Below are 26635 nucleotides of genomic sequence, written 5' to 3' on the forward strand. Positions count from 1 at the left end.
AAGCTGATCCATGAATTTCTGTATTGCACTTTCCATATAAAGATTTTTTTTTTTAATAACGAGTCAGACATAGAAATGCTCCTCCCCCCCCCCCCGGTAACAAGACGAGTTTACTTACATTGCATTAAATGATTGGGACTGAAAGTGATTATACATTGGAGAAAAATAAACACGTATTACTACGATCAATATGATCAAATATGATGAGTTTTCAATGAGAATTAACACATTTATGAAAGTCTTTTGCAGCATAGTCACAATTGAACTAAAATCTTCTCAAGTGCAATATTTGATACAAATGATTTTTTTTAACAGCTGTGTGCAACGCAGTCAATGCCACAAATAAACTATATAGCACGTAGAATGGGGTGGGGTGTCCAGACAGTTTCAAATTTTGAAGCTTTCTCTTTTGCCTTTGAATTACGCAAAAAAGAATATGAATTCAATAGCTGGAATCTTCTTCAGTTTTGTTCTCTGTAATAATGCCTAACATCTTGTACTAAAAATTGATGAGACTTTGCTTGTTAACTTCTCCTAATGGCTGTTTAAAACCGATTGTCTGGACACACCACCTGTCCGGACACACAACTTTCACGTGGCTCTCATGGATTTGTTTTACTATGATTGTCTGACAAGGCAGCTCCAATGACTCAAGATAATCGACTCAAGTTAATCGACTCAAGTTGAAAATGCAAATCTGTGGAAAATCTCAGCCGTATAAAAAAAAAAGATTTTTTAACAGATTTTTTTGTATTTTCATGCTTGGTGGAGTTTCACAACTTAACACTTTTTTTTACAGAAAGAAGAGCAAGAACTCTTCTCTCAAATAAATTTATATTAACTGTTAATTTGGAGCTCTTATTATTATTTTGGCTTAGTAAAGAGAAACTTGCCTGGCTACTAATTGTGGGTTCTGGGACTCAGTGGTAGAGCATCCGGTTACGGGTTCGATTGCTAGCGGAGTCATACCAAAGACTTGCAAAATAGGACTTCCTGTCTTCTTGTCGACTATTGAGAATGGAGATAATAACATGCAGGGGCCCATATGGAAACAAGAATTGAAAACATCCCCACTTATCAACCAACAGACCAGTCAACTACACAGCGTGCCTCATTTTCAATCTGCAGGAATGCGTCCCGTCGCTCCAAGAAGAAAATTCAAAGTCGCAGAATGACGACCGTTTTAAAAAAAATCAGTGGAAATCCATGGATCCACAGAGAAATCTCATGATGCCTGTTAAGAGCTTACATGTACCTGTTAACTCATTTTGGAAGTTCATCTGGAGTGGTCGAAAATATTGTCATTATGGTGGCAAGAATTCTAACTAATGGATCAATCAACATAGCTCGCCTTATTTCAAATCAAAGTACCTTATATTGACTGGCCAAACATTCTACAGACAGAGTCGGACATCTTTTTTTTAGATCAGGTCAAGTAGGTTGTGTCATCGAGTCTGTTGGTATATCATCTTCTGTCAGGCATTTCTCTTGGTGCTTGAAGTAATCACGAACCAGTCCTTTTGCGTGTTTCTTCACTGTGAAAAGGAGGATTGTCAAGCGGTCAGAAAATAAAATGCCAAAACAATTCTTTCAAAGAACTCCCCATAAACCAACGAAAGATAAAAAACAGTCCTTAAATTCATGACTATTATGTGGTCATAAACTATAAACCATTTCTATTCATTACTTTTCTCTTCCAATCTTTTCATATTTATAATATAAATTATATAACATTTCCATCGAATTGTACAACACAATAACACATGATATTGTGTGATATTGTGGCTGGCTCCTCCAATGCGCCTTTGAATATCTTTGACAGATATATGGTGCTGTACGAATGCTTTGCATCATCATCATCATATTGGAAGGGAAGGAGACCGACTAAAAAGCACAGCTTGTATGTACATCCCACCGTCTGTAGTTGGAACCTTCCAAAAAGTGTTTGTTTCTGTTCCTAATGCTTTCAAATGATCATAACTTAGGCATTTCATAAAGTAAAGCAAGAATGGAAATGTGGCGGAATGTACAATTATTGTGTGATAAAGTATGATTACTTGGTGAAATTTCTATTTCTATAACTTCACCTTTCATGTGATGCAGAAGTTACACCGAGCGTGATACCATAGACGGGCGTATAAAAATCGAACAAGCATAACACTGGAAATTTCATCAAAATCGGATGTAAAATACGAAAGCTATGACATTTTGAAGTTTTGCTTAATTTCACAAAAAAAGTTATATGCAAATCTTGGTGGGTATGCAAGTGAGGAGACTGATGACGTCATCCACTCACTATTTCTTTTTTATTTTATTATATGAAAAAGCGAATATTCTATTTTTCTCCTCATTGTCGAGTGAAACAACAATTAATTCTTCCCTGAACATGTGGAATGAGCATTGATGAATACTACAGTATATGATTCAGTCAAGTTGGTCCTATTGTCAAATCTATAAAAAATGATATATTGTATAATTCAAACAAGAAAAATTAAAGATATAGTGAGGGACATCATCAACTGTCTCATTCGAGTTGTACATGTCACCATTTTGTGAAAAACAAGCAAAACTTTAAAATGTCATAACTTTCATATCTTACATCCAAGTTTGATGAAATTTTTCAGCGCTTTGCAAGTTAGATTTTTCTCTATTTTTCTGGGGTGGACTTGACCTTTAATGATGAATGTGGACACCATTTGGAACATTGTGGTCCAGTGGATTACTCTCTGGACTTTGAAAGAGATAGTTGTGGCACTGAATACCAGTCACAGAGTGATTTCCTTCAGCCAGAAACTGATCCATATTTTGCTGCAATCAACCCAGGTGATGTAAATGGGTACCTGACACAAATTTATTTTGGGTTAGAAAGGCTATAAATAGTACCAAAAAAACTTACCTGTAGCTTTGGTGACCAGCTTATTGTCAGTCAGCTGATGTGACAAACATCTTGCCAAAGACTTGAATAGAGGCTACACAATAAAAAAAACGTAATGTAACATTTTGGTATCAATAATAAGATAACAATGTATAATAATAATTATGACAAGAACAACATGAATAGAAGAATTTATTGCTGGCCTTACATCTTACTACAAAATACACTGTCAAATGCAGTGTCGGAAGCTGGCTTTTCCATAATAAAGTATGCTGGTTACATTGTTATTACCAGTCTCCTTAATGTCAATGATGATTTCAGTCAAATAGAAAAAATTGTCAATTGGTGTGAAATTCACAATCTAGTCTTGAATGTTAGCAAAACCAAGGAAATCATTTTTTACTTTCGGCGTTACATACAACGTTATATCACATAAGTTTTATATTCTAAATCTATTTGAAGACTAGTTATTTATACACAAAGTCCATGAGAGACCACAAGCAGTATTGGTGAGTTTGCTCCCTCTATAATTTAACACACCTTGGAAGCAATTTTGCCTTCTTTGTAGTGGGGAGTGAGGTACTTCACGACAGCGTCGGCAACGATCTTATTGAGCCCTTGCGACATCTTGTTCTCCTGGCGTTTGTCTTCCAACGACTCTCCCGTTGCTCTCTCGTTGTCTTCAACCTTGGGGTCAAAGGTCACATGTTTTCTTGGACTACCTGTGAGGGCGCTGTTGTCCATAGGGTTCAGTCTTCTGATGGAAAGTGACGACTTGATCTGCAAATGTAAAAACATTTTGAGGACACCGAGGGGAAAGGTAAGATAGAAAGTAAAGATAGAAACAGATGAGAAGGGAACTTAAACACAAATTTACAGGGGAGCGTTTCATCAACATTTTTGTTTGACAAACTCTCAGATCTTATATCTTACCTTGATTTGGATTGGATGAGAAGCATAGTTCCTATGGTAAATGTTGGATAAACAGGGCTTACCAGATAAAACTTCCCCCCCCCAGATGTTCAGAAAATTCACCTTGAAATGAGATAAAACATGAATATCTGACTCCCATAACATGGGACCTTCCTAAAATTATGTCTCTGTTTACTACTTCCTACAGTAATACAATCACATATCACGGCATGGGTAATTAGTTCAAGAGAAGTAACGATCGATTTCTTCCATTGCAGCTCTGCTCCACGCCCAATCCACATCGATGTTTATGTACAAAGAGTTCCAGTGAAATCGTTATTAGTGAACCAGGGGAATTGGACTGACTACATGTAGTATCAAACTTAACAGCCATACACCTATCGTTCTTCTAGTAAGTATATTACATACTGGAGCCCGTAGCACAAAGCTTAGCAATGATCATAGAACACTTTTTACGATTTATTGCATTGACTACAATGTACAATCTATCGTGAAAATCAAGCGTACGATTAATCACTAACCTTTGTGTATAAACAGAAACCAAGTGTCATAAAAAAAAGTTGAAGGTCTATCTTACCTCTGTCTCCCTAGAAGATGTGCCTTCACCTACTCCCGGAGTGCAGTCAGCTGCATTGCCTGATTTGCAGCTGTCCCTTGTTGTTCCATGAGATCCTACAAATCCATTCTGATTAACAATCAACCCACCAGATTCCGATTTTATTGCTGCCCCTTTCACTACTATAGGATTGTTCCTTGGAACAGAAAGACTGTCTTCTTTCTGGACAACATCCAGATTCTTTGATGTCAATGATGCTGATGTATTGTTTTTTGTACAGTCTTCAGAAAGGATATCCTCTTGGGAGCATAGTGCGCCCCTACTTCTTCTGGTCATGTTGCTGTCTGTAGTACCTGTTCTACCTGTAATGCCAGTATCAAACCCATTTTCTAGCGATTGCACTTCACTTGATTGTCCTCCTGTCCTTGTGGCTTCGGAAGCATGTAGGTGTGGATGTTCATCAGGAACAGTAGATATCTTGCTTATTAGGTTGTCATGGTGTGTTGGTTCACCTTGCTTCTTAGTCCTACAGTCTTCCATATGTGCGATTGTTTCCATGCATTTCTTTTTCATTGGCAACCTAGTGGAGTCTCTGCCGTCACTCCTCTCCACTTTACTGTCCACTAACGAATCATTATCTTCTAGGTCTTCATCAGCTGCATCGTATTCCTCCACGTCAAACTCCTCCCCCTCCAGGAAGCTGCACCCTAGGTTGTCATCGCAGTCCCCATCCTCAAAGCCCTCCACATCGTCCATTTCAACACCCTCAGGGGTTCTTTCTGCTCCCGCATCACCAATCCACAGACCTTCCATCCCCTCCTCCTCAGCTGCTAAGCCACCATCCATCCCCTCCCGTTTCCTCTTCTTCACCTGTCCATCCGACATCACTAAAGCTGATGCCTTCACGAATCCCCCTGACGATTTCACCTTGGTCTGGGCCTCCCCTTTCTTTCTAAGACCACTTCCCTTGGCAGGTGGCCCAAAGTTTAGAGTCGTCTGTCTGGAGTTGTCTTCACCTCTCTTGGGTGCGCTGGCAGCAAGCAGAGACGCCGCCGTGCAGAACCCGGGAAGCGCTGGTAACCTTGGGCCATCGGATGCAGTGCTTGATGGAGCCTACAGGATATAGAACATGAAAAGAACACTTTATACATCACAAATTGAATATCACATGATAGAGCTCCTACTGACTGGCATTGCATATATTCACTTGGTCTAAAACCAATTCTCAGGTAGTCAAATACCACATGGCTAAACCAGTTTTGCCTATGATCAATTTGGTCTAATTTTCGTTTGGTCCTACACTAAACTTGGTCTAATACCTTTAAAGTCTAATTTTTATTTAGTCTAATTCCCACTTGGTCTTATTTCACTTCGCCTTCTTATTATCTTCTATTTTGGCAAATGAAAAACAGGCTCATAGGCAGTATATCTGAAATGAAGTGCAACAATGAAATGTTTGTGTACATGAATCAACCGAGTATTTCAGTGAGAAGTAAAAGGACAAGAAAAAAATTGATACAAAGACAACAGTTTTGGAGTATGAATTACCGTGCATGACAGAGGTTCCTTCAATGTGTCCTCCTCATCTGTCACAGAAATAAAGAGATCATGCAGACGGCCTTCTTTTGTCTTCTTACCAATTTCTCCAACCTATTAAAAAGACAGGGAATATTGAAATATTCATAACTACGACATATCATATGAAAATAGAACGTGAAGAAAAGAGCCCCAAGTAGAGTCATGTTGAGTTTTGTCATATTTTAGCACCATTTTCAGGAACTGATATATAAACCCAAACAGGTTATTCAAATAAGGAAACTAAATCAATGAGGTATCTAAGATGAGATGTTTCTTAATTCAAAATAATGTACCGGTTATTAAACTCAAAGCAAAAATAATGCAACAAATGAGGTAACTTCGAAACCGCACATGCAAAAGTAAAATTTGCTCATGAAACAATGAGCTATCTACTTATTGTGAAAAAAATACGGAGGGAAAACATCAAGGACATGCATACTTTGACATCCCCCCCCCACTCCTCCTCAGCCTTTTAGGATTAATGGTTGTCAGACTTTAGTAGGCGCTATACACGTAAATTGGTATCAAATCTCCAAACGGCCCCAAAAAAGGTGTTCTTTTCTTCTCTTTGTTAACCCTCAAAATACATCTTGTAAGAAGAGAATGAAACCCTTGGAACAAGGCACTTGTACAGAAACAGAAAAAAATCACTGAATAAGATCAACAAATGTTCGAGATTATTTCTACATAGATGGTGCTATACATACTTCTGATGGTGCTATATATATTTATTTATTTTTATTACCTGACCAAATACTTTTGCCTTGTATAGATTGCATGTCTTGGCTGCTTCCATGGCTGAGTACTCAGCTGATATTGCACATCTTTGGATTTTGTAGTCACTGAAAAAGGATTCAAAATACAATATATTACAAGCTTCAAAGATAAATGAAAGCAGTTGCAGTAAACAATCATTTCATGATAAAGCTTGTAAAACCAAGGTCAATTTTAACTAAATTACAGAAGATCAAGATCTTGTTCACTTACATTAGCTGACCTTAATGAGATCATAAAATCTAAGCTGAAGAAAATCAAACTGGGGACTGCAAACGCTTTAAAAGTTTATTTAAAAGAGTTAAACTTAATCAAACTTAAAGTTAATTAATAGTAAAGCTTACTTGGAGGTGAGACCATTTGACTCGTCAGAGAAGGCAGCATTGATGTTTGCTCTCAAAGCCTTCTCAAGAAGCTGCATACAATGTTCTCTCACCTGATGGGATAAAGAATGCATTTTTTTTTATATTTTTAACTTGCTTCTAAAGGGAAACCAAAATACAAGGAGAGAATCAATCTTATCATAAGAATAAAATGAGAGGAGTGATCTAAAATTTGTTTCATCATAATTGGTTATAGAATAAGTGAGTTATGAAAGTTTGAAAAGTCTTGTACTTTCTATGGGGATCCTCTAACTGGTAAATATGCTTCAAAATGGCTGATTTTGTGAACAACTCTCCACTCGTTTTGTACACAAATTTTCAGATTTTCCCCTCATTTTTTAATATTTCACATTATCTCCTGACCTTGACATATGTGGTTCATATTATATTTTCCAATGACACATATCATGCTCAGGATGCAAGATGCAAGATGCAATTTGAATCTGAAAATTTGAGTAGAAAACAAATGGAGAGTTGTCCACATTTTGCAGTATGTTTGCCAATTTGAGGATCCCCATAGAAAGTACAACAAGACTTTTCAAACATCCATAACTTGCTAATCTCATAACCGATTTTGATGAAACTTATTTTGAATTGTTCCTCTCATTTTACTCTTTCCAAAAAGATTGTTTCTCTTCTTGCTTTTTGGTTTCTTTATAGCCTTTCTTTACCTCTAGTAAAGGGTAATTAATCTTCTTAACTATACTTGAGTGTCATTTACAATTTAAATCTTAAAAACCTGCAGTAGCTTTTGATCTTTTTCCAAAAGCCTATTCTCTGTGGAAAATATAAATATTCATATCAAACATATCTAGTGCCCTCTACTGGTGATATTTCTATTTTCCTTTAGAAGAGCCCTTGGAGCATCTACCTTACAAATAAAGAGATTGGATGTTAGGAAGCTACAGAAAATGATTATACCCTGAAATTTTCAGCCCGGCCCATGCTTTGGAATAGGTTTTATATTGATCAGAAAAACCATGCAGACATCGATAGATGATGATACTTTGATGGGAAACCAATAAAATACATGTTCATGAAAAATCACAAAATTTATCCTAGACATAAAACATTTTCTTGTCCTCCACATCATAACAATTTTAGGGCATGCACATTCGTATAATCTAGTAATGAATTGATATACATAGTCATAACAAAATTTGGGGGATTTACAAAAGCTAAAGACAGACTTTAAAACGAATAACAATTTTGTTAAGTAGTTTGTACAGAATGCAATCAACCCAAGTGTCTGTAGTGTGTGTGTAGGGGAAGGCGGGGTAAGTTGAGCATAGGGGCAAGTTGAGCCACCCCCCCAAGCCAATAATGAATGAGTCAGACATTGTGGTGGTGTCATGTACTGATGACCCATTACATAACCCTTTACCCCACCACATTGTTTTCGACTTTGAAACAAAAAGTACTTTTTTAGAGGGAAAAATTCAATTTTCAGCAAAAAAATAAAAAAGGGTGTAATATAGATCAGTGCTTTTTATATACCCACATCTCAAAATTTAACAACGAAATAAGAACAACATTGTTAGTCCAGGTGTAGATCTTCATTCTTGTCATAGTCTTGTAAATGATGGATGCACAAGAAATGTGTGGATGTGGAAATATCGCATTAAGTTTGGACTGGGGTACTTTGAGCCAGCCAACATGGGGCAAGTTGAGCCATGGTAATTCTTATGGTAATGTATAATATAAAAAAAAACCTTGAAAAGCCATTGATATGCAGGCAGAAAGGTGCAAATTCACATTCCAGTTCTTTTACTTTTAGAGGATGTTAGTATTTACAGAGAATTAGCAAGTGAAAAGACTTGAAATATGTAGGCCTATGTATGAACAAAAAATATATCAGTCACAGGATTCTGAATGACATTGTGTAATTGATGAGAAATCAGCAAATTAAGCATGACATTTTACATTGATGATGGCTCTTTTTTCAACAAGAGGTTCTCCTATTTTTTCCTTTAATTGCTTGTTTACAATTAATCTGTATGCTGAAAATAATAACGATGGCCATCATTCGATCATCGAATGATTTGGGCTGCTTGATTTTAGTTCAGCAGGGTTAGAGAGCAATTTGTATAAAGCACATAGAGCAATTTGAATTGATTATGCGCTATATAAGTACCAATTTATTATCATTAATTTTACATGTATGTGCTTTGTTCTTCATGATGAAATAGAATGACCTAATGTTAAGGTGCACTGCTGGAACTGTTACAACTATTTTTTGACGGACAAAACTAGAACTATCACAGTAGGTGATTAATACCCCGCCTTATGCCATTACCATGGCAACAGTTTACAACACATGGGAAAAAATATATATGTCCTGTACATCTTTTCCTCGAGACCAATGTGTGAGCCAAATTTCATGAGAATTGGTTGAAAACTAATCAAGTAGTTTGAACCAACAGATTTTTACAAAATTTTGGGTCTATAAATTGCTGTTACCATGGCAACACAATTTCCAACACATGCGAAAAGTGTGTCTTCTTCACCCCAACACCATTATGTGTTCCAAGTTTCATTAAAATCAGTTCAAAACTGAGAGGGAGTAGTTCAATGCGCAAGATTCGCAACGGACCGGCCGCCCAGCCATACACCAGGGCTCGACACTAGCGGCGGTCCGACGGTCCCAGACCGGTAAAAAATCGCTGTCGGGCCAGTAGATTTTCAGAAATTGGAAGATTTACTGGTCCGACATGACCAGTAAAAAATATCATTGTCGGGCCAGTAATTTTTCCAAAAATAGCAAGATTTAAGGGTCCGACATGACCAGTAATAAAAACCATTGTTGGGCCAATAACTTTTCCAGAAATGGTCAAATTCACAGCAAACCATTTCCCCCCGTGAAATTCTGCCATTCACACACAGAATACACACAGAATGAATCACACGTAAGTGTTACTAGAGTACTATACATACAGCATGCATACAGTGTACATGTAGTCTGCCACACAAACCACATGGTAAATTCTCCACTGGCCGCACGAACGAAGCCTGGCTAAACTCTGGCAGAAATCTCTCACATAACTGTCAAAATCCAAGGTTCATACTCATGAAAGGCTCTTATAATGTCCATATTTCCTAAAAATTGGAGCAACTCTGTCATTTGTAAGCAGTAAAAGGAGAAATTTTCACTTCTGTTTTGGTTCAAACAGATCGGGTTTCGGGTGATATCGTCTGAATACATAATAGCCCCACATATGCATTTATGTGTGTGTTGATACACTAATGGTATCTGACTTTCTTTCGTAGCTATTTTAAATGAGAAAAGAAACTGATAAATTATTTATAATAGTTTTAGCTTTCTTCCTATCTTTCTTTCCTTCTTATAAATCTTTCTTTGTTTCTTCCCTCGATTTTTTTTGGTTACTGTCTTTCTTTTTTAATTTCCCTTGTTTTCTTTAATTCATTTTTTCTTTCTATCCTTTTATATAATATTTTCTCTATATTTCCTTTTTCTCTCTCTTTCTTTAGTTTTTGAGTCCATCCATCCTATATTCATCTCTTCCCTTCTTCCTTTCTTTATTTCCTTCCTTCTTTTTACCCCTTTCTTCATTCTTTGTTTGTTTCTTCCATCCATCATTTATTTACCCTTTCTTTTTTTTATTTCTTTCTTACATTCGTTCCTTTCTTCTATCTGTCTTGTTCTTTCCTTTTCCCCTTTATTAATTATATCATTTTACCTTTCCTTTCTTTTTTTTGACTGCTTGCTTCCTTTCTCTCCTTTATTTTTTCATTCCTTCCTTTCTTTGTCTCTCGGTCTTTCTTTTTTTCTTCCTTTCATCTATTCTTTTACCTTTTCTTTTTTTTATAATTGCTTGCTTCTTCCCTTCCTTCCTTTATTTCATTCCTTCTATCTATCATTTTACCTTTCCTTCATTTCTTCCTTAATTCCTTCCTTCTTTCAATCCTTCCTTTCTTTCTTTTGTCCGTCTTTCCATCTCTCCTTTTACCCTTTCTTTTTTATTGCTTCTTCTTTCTTTCCTTTACTACTTTCTGGATTTGTTCTTTCTTTCTGTATTGCTTGCTTCATTTCCTTCCTTAATTTCTTTTTTTCTTTTCTTTCTTTCTTTCTTATATTTGTTCCTTCTTTATTCCTTCCTTTCCTTCTTTAGTTCTTACTTTTTTTCTTCCTTCACATCTATCCTTTCTTTACCTTTTTTTCTTCCTTCCTTCCTTTCTTTTATTCTTTCTTTCTTTTCCTTCCTTCCTTCCTTCCTTCCTTTCTTCGTTTCTGTCTTTCTTCGTTTCTGTCTTGCTTTCTTTTTGTCCTTCATTTTCCTTCATTTTTTTGGGGGGGGGTTACGAAAGGCTAGAAAAATAAACTTGCGCCTTTTCTTAATGTTTTCTTTATTTTTTGGGACCAGTAGATTTTAGGTTCGGACCAGTAAAAATTTGAAAAACTGGGTATCTACTGGTCCGACATGAATAGGTTGGACCAGTAGAAAAAATGGGTTAGTGTGGAGCCCTGCATACACTGATAAATACCCCCTTTAAACTTTGTTTCGCTGGGGTACAATAAAGATTCCATTGTGCATCAAGCATGACAGACCAAAAGTGAAATTTTAATTGAGAAAATCTGCATTTTTCATTACCTTAATAGTAAGTCCTGGAACTTTGGAGCTTTGAGGATTTTTCAATTTACAGTTTGGATCTAAAGATAAAAGATAACCAGAAAGAAACTGAAAATCAATAACAAGTAATCATAATACAATGGTTTTAAATGTATCAGTAAAATATATAGGATATATGTAAATATTATGATAAGTAAGCGATAATATGTAATAGCACTGCAAAATTTGTAAATGTGTAAAATTGAAAAGCCTATCTGTATGAAAATGCTATCAATTGGCGCAAACAAGAAAGATAAAACTTTAAAGATATAGGGGTTGTAAATTTTCAATAATTTACAGTAAAATCAACAGGAATATTTCCCCCAAAAAATACAATATGGTGAATTACAGCTTCTGATTGATAATTGTTGACAATACGAATTAAAAATTCAACATATTCGTCTATAACAAAAATTCACTGAGCAGTTCTACATGTAGATCGTTTTTATGCATTTTATAGATAGTTTGCTTGTAAGTTGTTGGGGGGGTAGGGGGAGACCTGCATAAAATGATTGAAAGACATGGTTTCTCAATTTAATTTCCATTATTTTAATGAGTAAATGACTTGAGAAACAACATACCTATTTCCTCTGTCTGTTGGGTATCTGCTTTTATTTTCTTCTGCAAATAATGATATACAATTAGAAACATAATTAGAGTTACACAAAAAGAATACTATTCACCACCATCAATATACATAATCCCATCATTACCATCATCATTGTCATTACCATCATCATCATCATAACCATCGCCATCATCATCACCATCATTACCATTATCATCACCATTATCATCACCATCAACACCTTCATTATCCTCGCACCAGGCATCACTTTCATCATCATCATCATCTTAATCACCACCATCACCGATGACACTACATATGGTCCTGCAACATCTGCTCCTGTCTTAATATCTCCGAGGGCATAGGCTTCGAGAGCGTAAGAGAGTTTTGGTTCAGGACAATGTAAAATAAGGATTAGGGTTTATTTAGTTTTGGGAGGCTAGATTTTATGTTTGGCTGATCGTGCAGATTTTCCATCGGAGCAATTGTCGCCAGAGAAAATGTTCCGGAACCCTATCACACCCATCACCACCCACTGTCATCACAATATAATCATCATCCTCTCCATCAACATCACCATTATCTTATCACAATCACCATCATCATCATCACATCACTACCAATGTCATTTTTCCCAAACATTGTACACTTAGTGGCAGATGCAGGGGGCTAAATTTGGTTAGATAATAACAACAATAATAAAGAGTTCTTGCACAGGGCATATCATATTACCCCTACATGTATGTGCTTCCAAAGGACTTGAATATTATTACCCTATAAAACTTTTACAATGCATTATACAAGCATTTCAAGTTTGATTCCTGCCAGGTTGGAGAGCGGCAAAGTGTAGAATGACACAATGCCAAAGCATACTACAATTCTTGAATGAGGTAAAATTCCTGACCAGGGCTCTGTTACACAAAGATTAGCGATCAATCGCTAAATTGACTGACCAATCAATATCAATGTTACAAGCGCATTCTGTTTAAAATACTGACCAGGGACCAATCGGTGCGGTTCTTTCATATTTGCAATTCATCGCAAACCTTTGCGTTACAGAGCCCAGAAGATGCCAGGTATTTTCTGTGATGGGATAAGTTGTGAACAACACCTATCAGTCACCTTTTTTCTCCTCCTGAATTCCGCTTGCACAAGATCTCTCATTCCAGAACGATTACCGTCATCATCATCATCTTCATCTGTGTTATAGTCGTCATCGTCGGACCAGTCTGCAGGCTTTCTCTTCGTGCCAACGTACGTACTACAAAGGATTAACAGAACACTAGACCTCATATTTTATATTCCTTGTTACAAACAAAACAACACCTCTGGATCTGATTTCACAAATAAAATTCAAAAAGTCTACAAACCAAAATCCAAGTTTCAAAGATGAAATTACCTCCTGGTCATGAGAGCAAATTCTGGTACAAATTGCCTCAAAGATGAAAATGATGAGAAAATATTGGTCTACATACCCTTTGTACTATTTTCAACAAATTTCCTTGGATAAATCATAATCAACTTCTTATGAATTTAATTGCATTTCCCTCAATCTCTATTGTTTTTCACTTTTTATAATTGTTAGACTTTTTTCTTATTTCTTAGAAAAGCTTTTTAATTCCACATTATAAACAGGAAACTGAATTAATTTTAACCAATAACAAAAAAATCATTTGTTTATAAAATGTGCTAAAGCCAATATTTGCAATGAAATTATGCACAAAAGTATATACAGACGCATGCATTTCTTCCTGCATATTTACTGTAAAATAAAATCATATTTATACAAAACTAAAGTTCTAAACTACAGTTCCTTTTACATCATACTTTTGTACCTGTCCAGAGCTGCCAACTTGAACAAGAGCATTTCAGTATATTAAAAGTAGAAAATCAGTATTTTGGTGAGGAAATCAGTATTTCCAAAGAATACCATAGGACAACACATAAAACTGAAACTTAGAAATCAGTATTTTGCATGAAACCATCAGTATTCTTCTCATTTTTCATTACTAAATACTGAAAATGAGTACTAGTTGGCAGCTCTAACTGTCGACAGGGCCCTTTATCAGAACAGTAATTGTTATTAATAGGGCTACCCTATATAAATGAAGACTGAATAATATGTAAATAAACTTACACATCTCTACCATAGCGGCCACCACCGTACAATTCATCATCATGAACATTGAGGGGGTTCTTCTCTATATATGTCCGTCCCATGTGATTTTTTTTCGCTGGTCCACCCATTATGCCACGTTGCATCTCGTCGATGCGCTTCTTCACGACCTGCGGCGTCTTGCAGACGTCACACATACTGCCACACGAGGGCAGCTTGTCATCAAAGTACTTGGCAATGGATTCATGCCTGCATCTACATGTAAGAATATCAGAAAGTTGATGATGATAATAATAATAATAGTAATAATCAAAATAATAAGCATTGGGAATAGATTGCCTACGATTTTGAGTGATTGATTACTTTCTTGTGTTTTTCATGGAATTTTTGCTGTAAAAAAAAACCCTGCCACCCCTCCGTGCCAACACAAGTAGTGCATCTAATTTGTCTGAAGGAGAGCAGCAATAGACATTCTACTTTGATCGATGAACAGGCTTAGTCCTACAACATCGTTGGAGTAAACTAAACTAATAATAAAAATAAAATGGCTTTACTTGTCATGAACTCCATATAAAAGTGCTTTGCAATACAATAAAATGTATAAAAATGTATAAAATCAGTATTGAATTATATAGCAAGAAATATATTAATAGATTAACTAATAAGTTAACTGCAATCAGAGCTATGTTAAATATGCCAATTCCATTTACCGGGTAATAGATAAATCATTAATTTTCATCTGAACAAGGTTATATAATAATGTTTGATAACTATTTTTTAACAAGTTTGGTTTGATCTATTCCAAATAAAAATTGTGATATGGCTAAACATTTAATTCGATTATAACTTTAAAATCTCCATAATTGATGATGATAATCATAATATGTAATCATATCTATATGTCCCTCTGCACATTTTCATTTTTAAGGAACAATGTGTAACTTTACATCAGCATGTGGAGTGAACATACACAAATCAAAACAAAAAAAGATCAAAGAATTTTTAAATCATTCGACTAAATTCTAATTCTCATGACAATTCAAACCTTTCAAGGCCAAATTCACGAAAGATGTTTGTCAAGGAGGGGCACAAATCCATAGACTATGCAGATTTCACACATAATTCAGTGCGTACACTGGAAAAGGCTAAATCATAAATGCACGCTAGAAGCAAAGGGCGGTAAATATATTCTAAATCAAGCACAGTTATACATGAAATCTGCATTCCATGGTCTTGTACCCCCTCTAATAAGCCTCATTTGAGAATTGAGGCCTGAATGTTTTCATCTTACTTTGCTTCCTCACAAAATTTGACAAGTGCCTCGAAACTCTGCATTGGAGCCTTGCTGGGCTTGACGGGTGATGCCGAATACTTCGCCTTTCTCTGGAAATAAATATTAAAGGGAAATGAGATATTTCAACTATACATCAGACAACCGCCAGACACCATTTGGATTAGGCCCGTTTTGGGTACACGTGTACACGCACGGTCAAGTCAGTGCACGTGTAATAAATTCCATCACCGTGTACACGGTAGCATCTGCATAAACAAGCTCACACTCACAGCCTCACATTAAATCTTAGTTCTCAGACACTGCACATGTTTTAATTACTAATATGTCAATATATTTCAATTAATCCAGAGTGAGTTCACTTCCAAAATCGCCAATTTAATCCACATTCTTTCTGGAGACTCACGTTTTTGTACCACGAAATGGGTCTGCTCCGGTCTCAAAAGCTCGAAAGCGTTGCTCAATCACACTCAGAGTCAATTTGAGAATCACCAATTGCGATAGCGATCATCGCTACAACTTACGTGTTATACGCTCGCACACAAGCCTACAAACAAACGCTCTTCAAATTGGCAACAAAATAATGAAAATCAATCGATAACTTCAGTTACACTTATTCTGCAGCGATCTGTGCATGCATGTACGGTACAGTATACAAAATGCGCATCCAACGAGCGTCGGCGTTAGCTAGGGCCCTGCACTGATTTTCTTTTGCATTCTTTATTAATATAATGCGCTGCTAAGCCGAGTAAACTTTTAATTTGCACCAATTTTTGTGGATTGATACTTCAAACTTCTCAGGTAAGCTTTAAAACCGTGATTTAGGCTATATAGACCCCTTTTTATGACATGTTGATGCGGGTCCGTGTCGACATGAAAACAGAACTCGCTCTCACAGTGTTTACAACGTGTACACATGTACACGACCGAAAAACACGCCGTGTACACGTGCATCAAAAATGGACCTTAAAAACGGGCCTAATTTGGATCCCCATGTCTCGACTTCATCTCCAGTGTGTAAAAATATATTAATTTTACTTAAAAATGTTGATCCCGATTCCTGATATATTTTGATGGTTGGACTGAACATTTTTGTACACTACACTATTATTGGGTGTGCACGAAATCGCTTTTTATTAACTGATCGTTAAGGCCCGAATTTACAAAGGTAGTTTTAAAACCATTGGTTGAACCCATGGTTTATGCAGATTTCCTGTATATCATAAAATTCCAATGCTGATGTACGCTTCTGTCAGTGTGCCAAGATGACGCCTGTTGCCGTGGTTATCCAAGCTATTTCATTAATGAGTCCACTGACTTGAATTAATGAGGCTATTCTTCAAACAGTGGACTCATGAATAAAATAGCGTACTTAACCATGGCAACAGGCATCGATTTGGCATAATGTGACAAAAGCGTGCATCAGCATTGGACATTTTTTTATATATGCTGTAAAGAAGTGTAATTTATACAGGTAATCTACATAAATCATTGGTTCAACCGATGGTTTTAAAACCACCTTTGTGAATTCGGACCTAAGAGTTTGCCTTTGTTAATGTCACATCTGACTGACTGACTTAGACCTGTAAAAAACCTTACTGGCACAGAGGTTCCATGACATTTGCTTCCGCAACAATTACTTCGATGAAAAATCTGCACATTGAGCCAAACATAAAACTCAACATCCAAAACTAAATGAACCCTTATCCAAATCTTTACATTATTCTGAACCAAAAACTCTATTACAATCCTAACTCTAACTCTATGCCTTCTGAGAAATCAAGACCGGGGGGCCGTTTCATTAAGCTGTTCGTAAGTTAAGAGCGACTTTAAGAACGACTGGTGATCCTTTCTTACGCGCTAAACAATCACTAATGAATATACCATTTACCATAAGAAAGGATCACCAGTCGTTCTTAAAGTCGCTCTTAAGTTATGAACAGCTTTATGAAACACCCACTGGATCAAATGTCGTGTCACTGGCAGACATACCTATTAAAGGACAAGTCCACCCCAACAAAAACTTGATTTGAATAAAAAGAGAAAAATCAACAAACATAACACTGAAAATTTCATCAAAATCGGATGTAAAATAAAAAAGTTATGGCATTTTAAAGTTTCGCTTATTTTCAACAAAATAGTTATATGAACGAGCCAGTTACATCCAAATGAGAGAGTTGATGACATCACTCACTTACTATTTCTTTTGTATTTTATTATATGAAATATTTTTATTTTCTCGTCATTGTCATGTGAAATGAAGTTTCATTCCTCCCTGAACACGTGGAATTCCATTATTTTAACATTTTGTGCTTCAGGCAATGAGGTCCTAATCATCAAATTCGTAAAAAAAAAATAAAATATTGTATAATTCAACAATAAAAAACACAAGAAATAGTGAGTGATGTCATCGACTCTCTCATTTGGATGTAACTGGCTCGTTCATATAACTATAATTTTGTTAAAAATAAGCGAAACTTTGAAATGTCATAACTTTCTTATTTTACATCCGATTTTGATGAAATTTTCAGCATTGTGCTTGTCTGATTTTTCTCTATTGATTTAAATCAACATTTTTCTGAGGTGGACTTGACCTTTAATTAATCATTCAATTTATTAATTATTATTTTTCATACCTTTTTGCTATTTGCACATGCTATTTCTTGTGTGATGAGAAAAGCTACTTGATTTCTCTCCTGCCTAGAGTAGTAGAGACGACATCGGGACGGTTTACCGTCACGTCCCGCTCGACCCGACTCCTGGTAGTAGCCAGCCATAGACTTGGGGATGTTGTAATGTGCCACAAACCTGCATGGCACAAATATATGGGAGTAAGTCTGTGACTATACTCGAATACTCTGATGTTGTCGGTGACAATAATAAGCTCTGTATTAAGCTCAAATATTTTATCTGTAAACCTCACGTTGTGATCTCTAAGGTATATTATCTAAAACTGAACAGAGTTCACACGTGAACCCTGAGTGGTTGGTCAAGACTCTAAAGCTGTTGGACAAACTTGAGTCCTTGACCATGTCATTACTTTTCTCTTAAATAGGGGGGGGGGGGCGGGACTATTTAGTGAGAATGAGAGATGTCACTAAAAATAAGAAACCCAAAGATTGTGTGTCTCAGTGGTTTAGCTGGAAAAAGAATGGGTAACACATTGTAATGAAAGTTGGAGTTGATAAATATATACCAGTAGCTTTCAGTTAAACTTCCTATAGAAGTATTGATTAAGTGTTCAGAGCTGTCAAATAAATAGGATTTTCTCCTATTTAGTGGGGTAAATAAGGGGAAAGTGACAATAAATATGATTTATTTCCCTTTTTAATAGGAATTTTTTAATTATAAGAATGATTATTTTTTTTTATATGTTTTCAAAAATTTCATGGAAAAATATGATTTTAGGCTTGAAAATAAGATAAAAAGAAATAAAGAATAGGATTGTTTCACAATTACGGTTGGCAGCTCTGAGTATTGATGAAGCATTAAATTTGAGATACAGGTCGGTGTTTCATGAAGCTGTTTGTAATTTTACACGACTTTACGTGCGACTGGAACATGTTCTTAGGTGGGAAGTCAGCAACATAGGGATATACGAGGTTATACAAAAAAAGGGTCCCCGGTGGTGCGTAAAGTGGGTGCGTAGTCGTCTAGTGGTTCTGACTCTCTCCTTCCAAACAGAGGGTCATGGTTTCAAATCGTAGCCATGGCATGTTTTCCTTCAGCAAGAAATTTATCCAGACTGTAGTGCACTCAAACCATGTGAGATGAATGCGTAACCGGCAGGATTATTTTCTTGAATGCACGAGCGCTGAAAGGCAGCTCGAGCTTCAGTCGGGGTAATAATAATAACAATGCCCCTCATAATAGATGTTTATAGATAGATGACACGATACAATTGCCTATTATTATTAAAGTCATTTGTTACTTTCGAACAGCTTTATGAAACACCCACTAGGTCTTATCATCACATAACATTACCTCACTGTCGCCTTGTCTACACCCATTCCAAAGCTGATGGTTGCTACGATGACCTTGACCTTGCCATTCATCCACTGTTCCTGGACCGACGTCCGGTCTGCAGCCTTCATTCCTCCATGGTACGCCCGCGCCGTCAGTCCCTGTCGGCTCAGGCTCCCTGCAACTGTGACACAGGCATCCCTGGTCCGGCAGTAGACGATTCCACAGCCCGACGCATCCTAAAGGCATGAACAGAAAACATTTCATTCTGAGCAGGCCTGGTCATTCAGGAAAAGGATCTGAAGCCTTTATTTAGTTTTATTCTTTAAGTTGAAGTCAATGTATTATTTGCCTGGTTCACATCATTTAAAACCAGGCCATTTATACATTGATTTCAGTACAGTTAATTCTGTATTCATGAGGTCATATCTTGGGCCCCCAGCCACCAACTTCGGTTTGTCGAAGTATTTAATCATGTTATACCAAAATACGGAAAGAAGCTGAAATACAAAGATGGAAAATTGCAGACATCACACTTTGGTTCTCTACTGTACTCTACTTTTTTGCCACTTCAACAAAACAAGAACTGGAATTAAGTATCAAAGTAAAAGCTTTATATTTTCTGATCTACCCCCAATGCCTATTCTTTCTGGAGCAGCTTCAGGCTAAAATCTTTGAGAAGAACCTGGGGGATTACTTTATTCATATCTAAATCTCATTCACTTACCCCAAGAGTTTCATCTTTCTGCAGCAGCTTCAGCCCAAAGTCTTTGAGGTGACCCAAGGGATCTTCCAGGACATCCTTGTAAATCACATCATAGAAGAGATTCTCTCGGAAACAGCCCGCCCTGAACTCGACAACGGGGGTTCTCAGATGCAACTCATTTACGATATCCTTCCGGACATTCGCTGTTGCCGTTGCGGTGAGAGCGACACAGGGAACGGTAGGGTACGCCTTGTGGAGTGCCCCCAGCTTGAGGTAACAAGGTCGGAAGTCGTGGCCCCACTGTGACACGCAGTGGGCTTCGTCCACTACGATGCCACTGAACAACCCTTTGTTATCAAGGTTCTTGAGGATGGTCTTGAAGGTGGAGGTTGCTGCTGTTTCTGGGGTGATGTAGAGCATCCTGATCTTTGGTTTTTTGCTGCAAAGGTCTGAGATCACCATCTGTTCGGGAATTTAAAATGCAATTTTCTCAATGATATTACTGATATGTGTATAAAAAAATAACACACAGTTCTTAAAAAGCACATCTTACATTATGATACCTTGAGAGTATGACAAGAAATTGGGACAAAGTACTAAAAAATTTCCAGAAACAAGTTCATTCTTAAATCTCCTTTTCAATACAGGAGAAACGGAGAAAGGAGAAAAAGGAGAAAAGCACAGGTAAAAATGGCAATTTTCCTTTCAACCAAATATGAATATTCCTATTCAATAAGAACAGTTGGTAGGCACATGTAGGCTATGCTCTGTGCTGCAAAGAACTTGGATATCATTACCCCTTGCTTCAGCTTGGCATCCTTTTGAATTACACAAGCATTTTAGGGAATAAATCTTGCCCGGTCCCCATTTACCTTAGAAAGATGAAAAGATTCCATTTGAGAATGTGAGAATTCTCATTTCTCAAATGGAGCGTTGTGACAAGGTGGACTTCTATCCGGACTTTAAAACAGATGGTTGTTGGTTCAAATCCCAGCCATGGTGTAGTTTCCTTCAACAAGGAATTCATCCACAGTGTGCTGCACTTGACCTGGGCGAGGTAAATTCCTTAAAATGTGTGTGCGCTGTAAGTACTTACAGCCGCCAAGCACAAGCCGGGGTAAACGTCAAAGTCCTTTGGAAGCACATATAGATGTTATATTCGTAATGTGATAAGCGCTATAGAAGAACTGTTTAGACCTATTATTATTATAAATATTATTGATAAAGAACCATACCTTTCTCTTGGCCGCAGGGATCTTGGAGTTGAGACTTTCGGCTCTGATGTTGATTTCATCTAAATGGGACAACTGATCTTCTATGAGTGCGATGAGAGGAGAGATGACAAGAGTTACGCCTTTCTTGCATACTGCTGGCAATTGGTAACAGAGGGACTTTCCAGCTCCCGTTGGCATAGATATAAAAACATCTTTTTTGCCTGAAATAGATGAAAAATGATTATTATTGTAATAATAATTATCTATAATAAAGTTTCAAATTTTATTATTTGTTAAATAATAATTTGTATCTTTAAATTGTTCTTCAAAACAGCATTTTGGAATATTGCTTATCAAAGCTACATCATAACAAAGTGGTTCAAGGGTCAAGCCTATTGTATGTGCACTGTTTACGACAGGACAGGGTGACCACATGTTCTGTATTTCCCGGGATTGTCCCGTATTTTGCTCCATTGTCCCGGCGTCCCGACAAACCCTTCCCGGGATGCCTATTTGTCCCGTATTTCAGAATATTGAACAAATGTAGTTAATACATTTAAAAGTGACGAATTTTCATTAAACAACAGATGACGAAACAGAGACAGCAATTAAATTTATAACTGTAAACTTTTGTAAGTTCTGCAATGATTTTCTTGCTAGCAAACGAATTGGCCTCCTGCCTGTGTGTGGCAGGCTACTAGCTAGGCATGTAGGATCGGAGAAAATTCTCAATGGTACAAACAATCTCACATGATAAACAGTTTTTCCACCAAAATAATCACAAAATCAGCAGGAAATTCTAATATGATTATATTATGGATTCTCAGTTTAAATCAAGTTATCGACATATTTACTTAAATTTCCAGCAGTTTTTGACATAGTTCATTGACCTCTAACCCCTAAATATATTTTTCATGGCCATTAATTATCCTTATTTCAAAGTGAAATTATTAAACTTCCTAGTTTTCATTACAAATAGCCATCTTTCTTTCTATTATAAAAAAAATGTGAATATAATGGATTAATTTCTTTTTTGGGGGAATAATAAAGGGATATATCAATAGGTGGTTTCAGACCGCCTCGAAGTTCGCCAGTTCCAGGTATTCTCTGATCGGGAAATTTACCCCGATCAGAAAATACCAGGTATTTTGGTAATGTGAAAGCAAACTACGCGTAATCTCCCCGAAAGAAAATACCCGCTAAATAGTAGGTACTTGGCGAAATTACGAGAACTTTCGCGGGGATTTTTCCAAGGTTGCAAGTATTTTGGCGATGTGAAAGCAAATTACGGGAACTTTTATCCCAGCGTGTCGTTGGGCGCGGCGGCGTGGGTGGCTGCTGGGCTAGAGATTTTGAATCTCCCGCCTTGCCTGCTTATCAGACCACACTGCGCATGCTCGTAACTTCGGGAACTTATCCCGAAGGATGTGTTTCGGGGCGGTCTGAATGCAGGAATAATTAACGGGTATTTTTTAGCCTTAAAAAGTTCTCGTAATTTAACGGGGATTCTTGTGATCGAGGCGGTTTGAAACCGCCTAATATTCATTAACTTTTGACCTTTGATATTGGATATCAAAGGTGAAGGATAATTCTTTAATATTATTTTGTGCCTTTTTATCTTCTTGCAAAAATTGCTTTTTGACACCAAAATCACCAACATGCAGCGTTTTATCTCAGAGATACCATTATACGATATATAACCTATGTAAAAAGGTCATTGACCTTTGACCATGAACTTTATAGATTGATATGCATTCTTGGTACTTAATTTCATTTTATTTGATCTTCCAGTAAGAAACTCTGCATTTTGACACCAAGATCACTAACCTGCGCCTTTTCATCTCAGAGATACCATTATACCGTATATGGTATATAATGTAAAAAAAGGTCATTGACCTTTGAAAGGTTTTGACCTTGAATTTCATTGGTGAATAAGCATTGTATGTACTTGATTTGATTTTATTTGATCTTCTTGTAAGAATCCGTGCATTTTGACACCAAGATCATCAACCTGCGCCTTTTCATCTCAGAGATACCATTATATCGTATATGGTATATAATGTAAAAAAGGTCAATGACCTTTGAAAGGCTTTGACCTTGAAAATTTTCGTTTAATGTGCATTCTGGGTACCTAATTTCATTTTATTTGATATTGTGGTAAGAATTTGTGCATTTTGACACCATTATCACCAACCTGCGCCTTTCCATCTCAGAGATACCATTATACAGTATATATAAAAAGGTCATTGACCTTTGACCTTGAAAAAAAGCACTTTCCCCTAACCCTTTTCCTCCTAACTTTTTTTTGGTACATGTTGACACCCATACCTACTCAAATCAGTCAAAAAACCATTTCCAATAATTTTATTCCAGATGGTTACTAATTACGGGATACTATTAGAGATGTAATCAGAGAAACAAGTTATTGACTTTTCATATCTAGTTGTTTCAGATTTCGTTTGGAGTCTTGGTGTGTACGACGCCGTGATGTTTAATATGTTTCACTTTGAAATTTTATTCATTTCTAAAACATTCTACTTTTTAATTTTTTTTAAATACATTAAAAAAAAACACCAAATAACATTATATTTGTTAGATGATTGGATTTTTTTGTTTGCTTGAAGTTTGAACTTTTTTCCTCTTTCTTTCTTTTCTACCATATCCTTCCTGCTTGTCCCTTTTTGTTCCATCTATTTTCATTTCCTATCTTTCTTTCCTGAACATGTTTTTCTCTCTGTTCATTTTTCTCTCTTTCCTTCTTTATCAAATTTCATTTTTTATTTCCTTCATTCTTTCTTTCCTTAAAATTTCATTGGCTTCCTTCTCTCTTCCTCTCCTGTTTCTTTTCGTTCTTTCTCTCCTTCCATTATTTTCTCTTAAAGTTTTCGTTCTCCTCCCTTCGTTCTTCCCTCCCTCTCTTTCTTCCTTTCTTTATCCCTCCCTCATTCCTTCCTGTTTTTCTTCTTTCTTTCAAAGAATGAAGGAAACATATTTCTTTCCTTCATTCTTTCTTTCCTCATTTTTCTTACTTTCAAGTTTTCCCTTTAATTCTCTCCTTTACATATTCATCTTCCCTTCCTTTCTTTTTCTTTGTTTCTATATTCATTTCAAAGAATGATGGAAACCTTTTTTATCCCTTTTATTCTTTCTTTCATCCTTCTTTTATTCTAAATTTCTGTTTTTTCTTTTTTCCTTCATTTTCTTTCTCTCCTTCATTCTTTTGTTCACCCTCCCTTCCAATTCTTTATATATTTTTCACAAGTCTAACACTGTGTGTGGGCTTCTTTGTGGATCTTTGTTTGTCGATTGTCCCGTATTTCATTTTGTGAAATCTGGTCACCCTAGTTTACAAATGGATCGAGGGATCTACACGAGATTGGTCTGGTAAGAAACCTCTCATTTGTCATATTTATAGCCTACTAACTGTTTTTTTACACCTTCAAATACGCATTAGACATATGAAGGTGTATACCCGGTAGATAAATAAAATTTTAAAAACTTACGTGATTTCTATCTTAAAAGATGGATTTCCTAGGGAAATCCATTCAGGTGTAGATCTGTAGTGTAGGTCTTGCTTTATAGGCATGGGAAGGGTTTCAAGTCTTCGTGGTGAATAAGTATATGTCAAAGGATATCATCACAAAGTCCACAAGGCTAGGTTATACCGGTTATACCCTTGGCGTATTTAATATCGAAGTTTATTAAGAAAATATTGTTTAATAGAAATATGATTAAATTCATGAAGTGTTTGGTGATCAATAAACAAGTAAACCACTAGATCTATATTCAATTGGTCTAGTTGGACACCGATCACTTTCTTCCCATCCTTTCTTTCTTTTGTGACATAAATTAAACATCATTTGCCAATCTCTTGTATTACTTTAAAGTTCTTAACGTTCAGAAAGATGCAGAGACCTAACATTTTAACTAAAGTAAAACTAAAAGAAGGAAATTGCAAGAGACTGCCCAATAAAATGTTGAGCTGATTGCAGCTGTATGCACACTAAAGGCACAACCAATTTTGTCAGGTCTTTTGCATTTGAAAGTTTGATAATTGTGATCCCTGTCATATATATATATATATATATATATATATATATATATATTCAATATATTATTTGGATGTTTGTGCCTTGTCAATGTCATTGTCACTCATGACTCAGGCCTGTCATGCCTGTTGGATCGGAGTGTTGGCTTACCTTTAAATACTTCTTCTGTTCCCTTTTTCTGCAGCTCAGATTTGAAGGATGCATAACCAAACACATTTTCTAGAGTTTCTTGTAGTTGAGCAAAAGAGCTGGTCAATTTTGGATCAACTCTGCCCTTGTCAGTTGGTATCTTTTTCGGACATGATTTGCTGGCTCCCTCAGTTGAACGTTTCGCTCCCGTATCGACGCCCGTCTTGTTTGTCAGAAAATCTGTGATTTTAGACCCTTGCGAGGTGCTCTTCTTTGAAACCTTCGGCATCTTGGAAGTTTAAATAGGAATGAGTGAGTAGGACTCAATACATTTCACCCAGAAAAGATAAACGTGCCTGACACCGAAATGTAATTGTTGGTTGGGTAAATCAGCATTATCCTCATGAATGCGAATAACGATAGATCATCACGCCGAGAAGAGAGGGGAGATGAGCTTAGCAGTACCGATGGTCGATGTATTCGCTGACGACAACGCGACATGCACGTACTTGATCCGAAAAGTCGGAACTAAGTGGGTAATCGTAGTCTTGTATCTTGTGCTATTTCTGTTTCATTGACTGAGAGATAATTTCCAGAAAATTTAGCCGCCTCCCTTTTGGATCTGAAATCTATTTATTCTTACATATTTTATCAATTTACAATATTTAATTTTATTTTAGTTGATTTTGTGTATTCCGCTCGGACAAAACGTCAAAATGAGACATTGTACAACTTAAAAGTAAGAACCGGTATGTCTTAAGTGCAGACTAGCAAACAACAACAAGAACATTACCCATTTTTTTTGCGGGGGGGGGGGGTGCCGCATACCCCGATAGGCTACATTGTGAAAAACTGTCTTTTGCTCTTTCACA

At 36.5% G+C, this 26635-nt stretch overlaps 1 protein-coding gene across 1 annotated transcript; it reads right to left on the reverse strand.

Moving 5' to 3' along the window:
- Positions 1-883: 883 nt before the first annotated feature.
- Positions 884-26315, reverse strand: LOC121409527 (ATP-dependent DNA helicase Q5-like). The gene is made up of 17 exons (XM_041601449.1): positions 25785-26315; positions 21607-21806; positions 20393-20833; positions 19687-19904; positions 18339-18510; positions 15703-15794; positions 14433-14666; positions 13418-13556; positions 12309-12348; positions 11710-11768; positions 7061-7152; positions 6688-6784; positions 5913-6014; positions 4386-5477; positions 3416-3655; positions 2897-2969; positions 884-1535 (listed from the first exon to the last, which is right to left on the reverse strand). The coding sequence occupies exons 1-17, from the start codon at positions 26050-26052 to the stop codon at positions 1432-1434; spliced, it is 3663 nt and encodes a 1220-aa protein (XP_041457383.1). The 5' UTR covers positions 26053-26315; the 3' UTR covers positions 884-1431.
- Positions 26316-26635: the final 320 nt, after the last annotated feature.

This window comes from Lytechinus variegatus, chromosome 1 (genome assembly GCF_018143015.1).
Source record: "Lytechinus variegatus isolate NC3 chromosome 1, Lvar_3.0, whole genome shotgun sequence".
Classification (NCBI taxonomy): Eukaryota; Metazoa; Echinodermata; class Echinoidea; order Temnopleuroida; family Toxopneustidae; genus Lytechinus; species Lytechinus variegatus.

What these genes read in the sequence shown, in the direction of transcription:
- LOC121409527 (XM_041601449.1), bottom strand. Translation starts at nt 26,052, where the DNA reads ATGCCGAAGGTTTCAAAGAAGAGCACCTCGCAAGGGTCTAAAATCACA. An exon ending in AATTCAGGAGGAGAAAAAAG is followed by an intron (nt 12,349 to 13,417) that starts GTGACTGATAGG and finishes CATTATTTGCAG; the next exon opens with AAGAAAATAAAAGCAGATAC. An exon ending in CATCTTCTAGGGAGACAGAG is followed by an intron (nt 3,656 to 4,385) that starts GTAAGATAGACC and finishes TTACATTTGCAG; the next exon opens with ATCAAGTCGTCACTTTCCAT.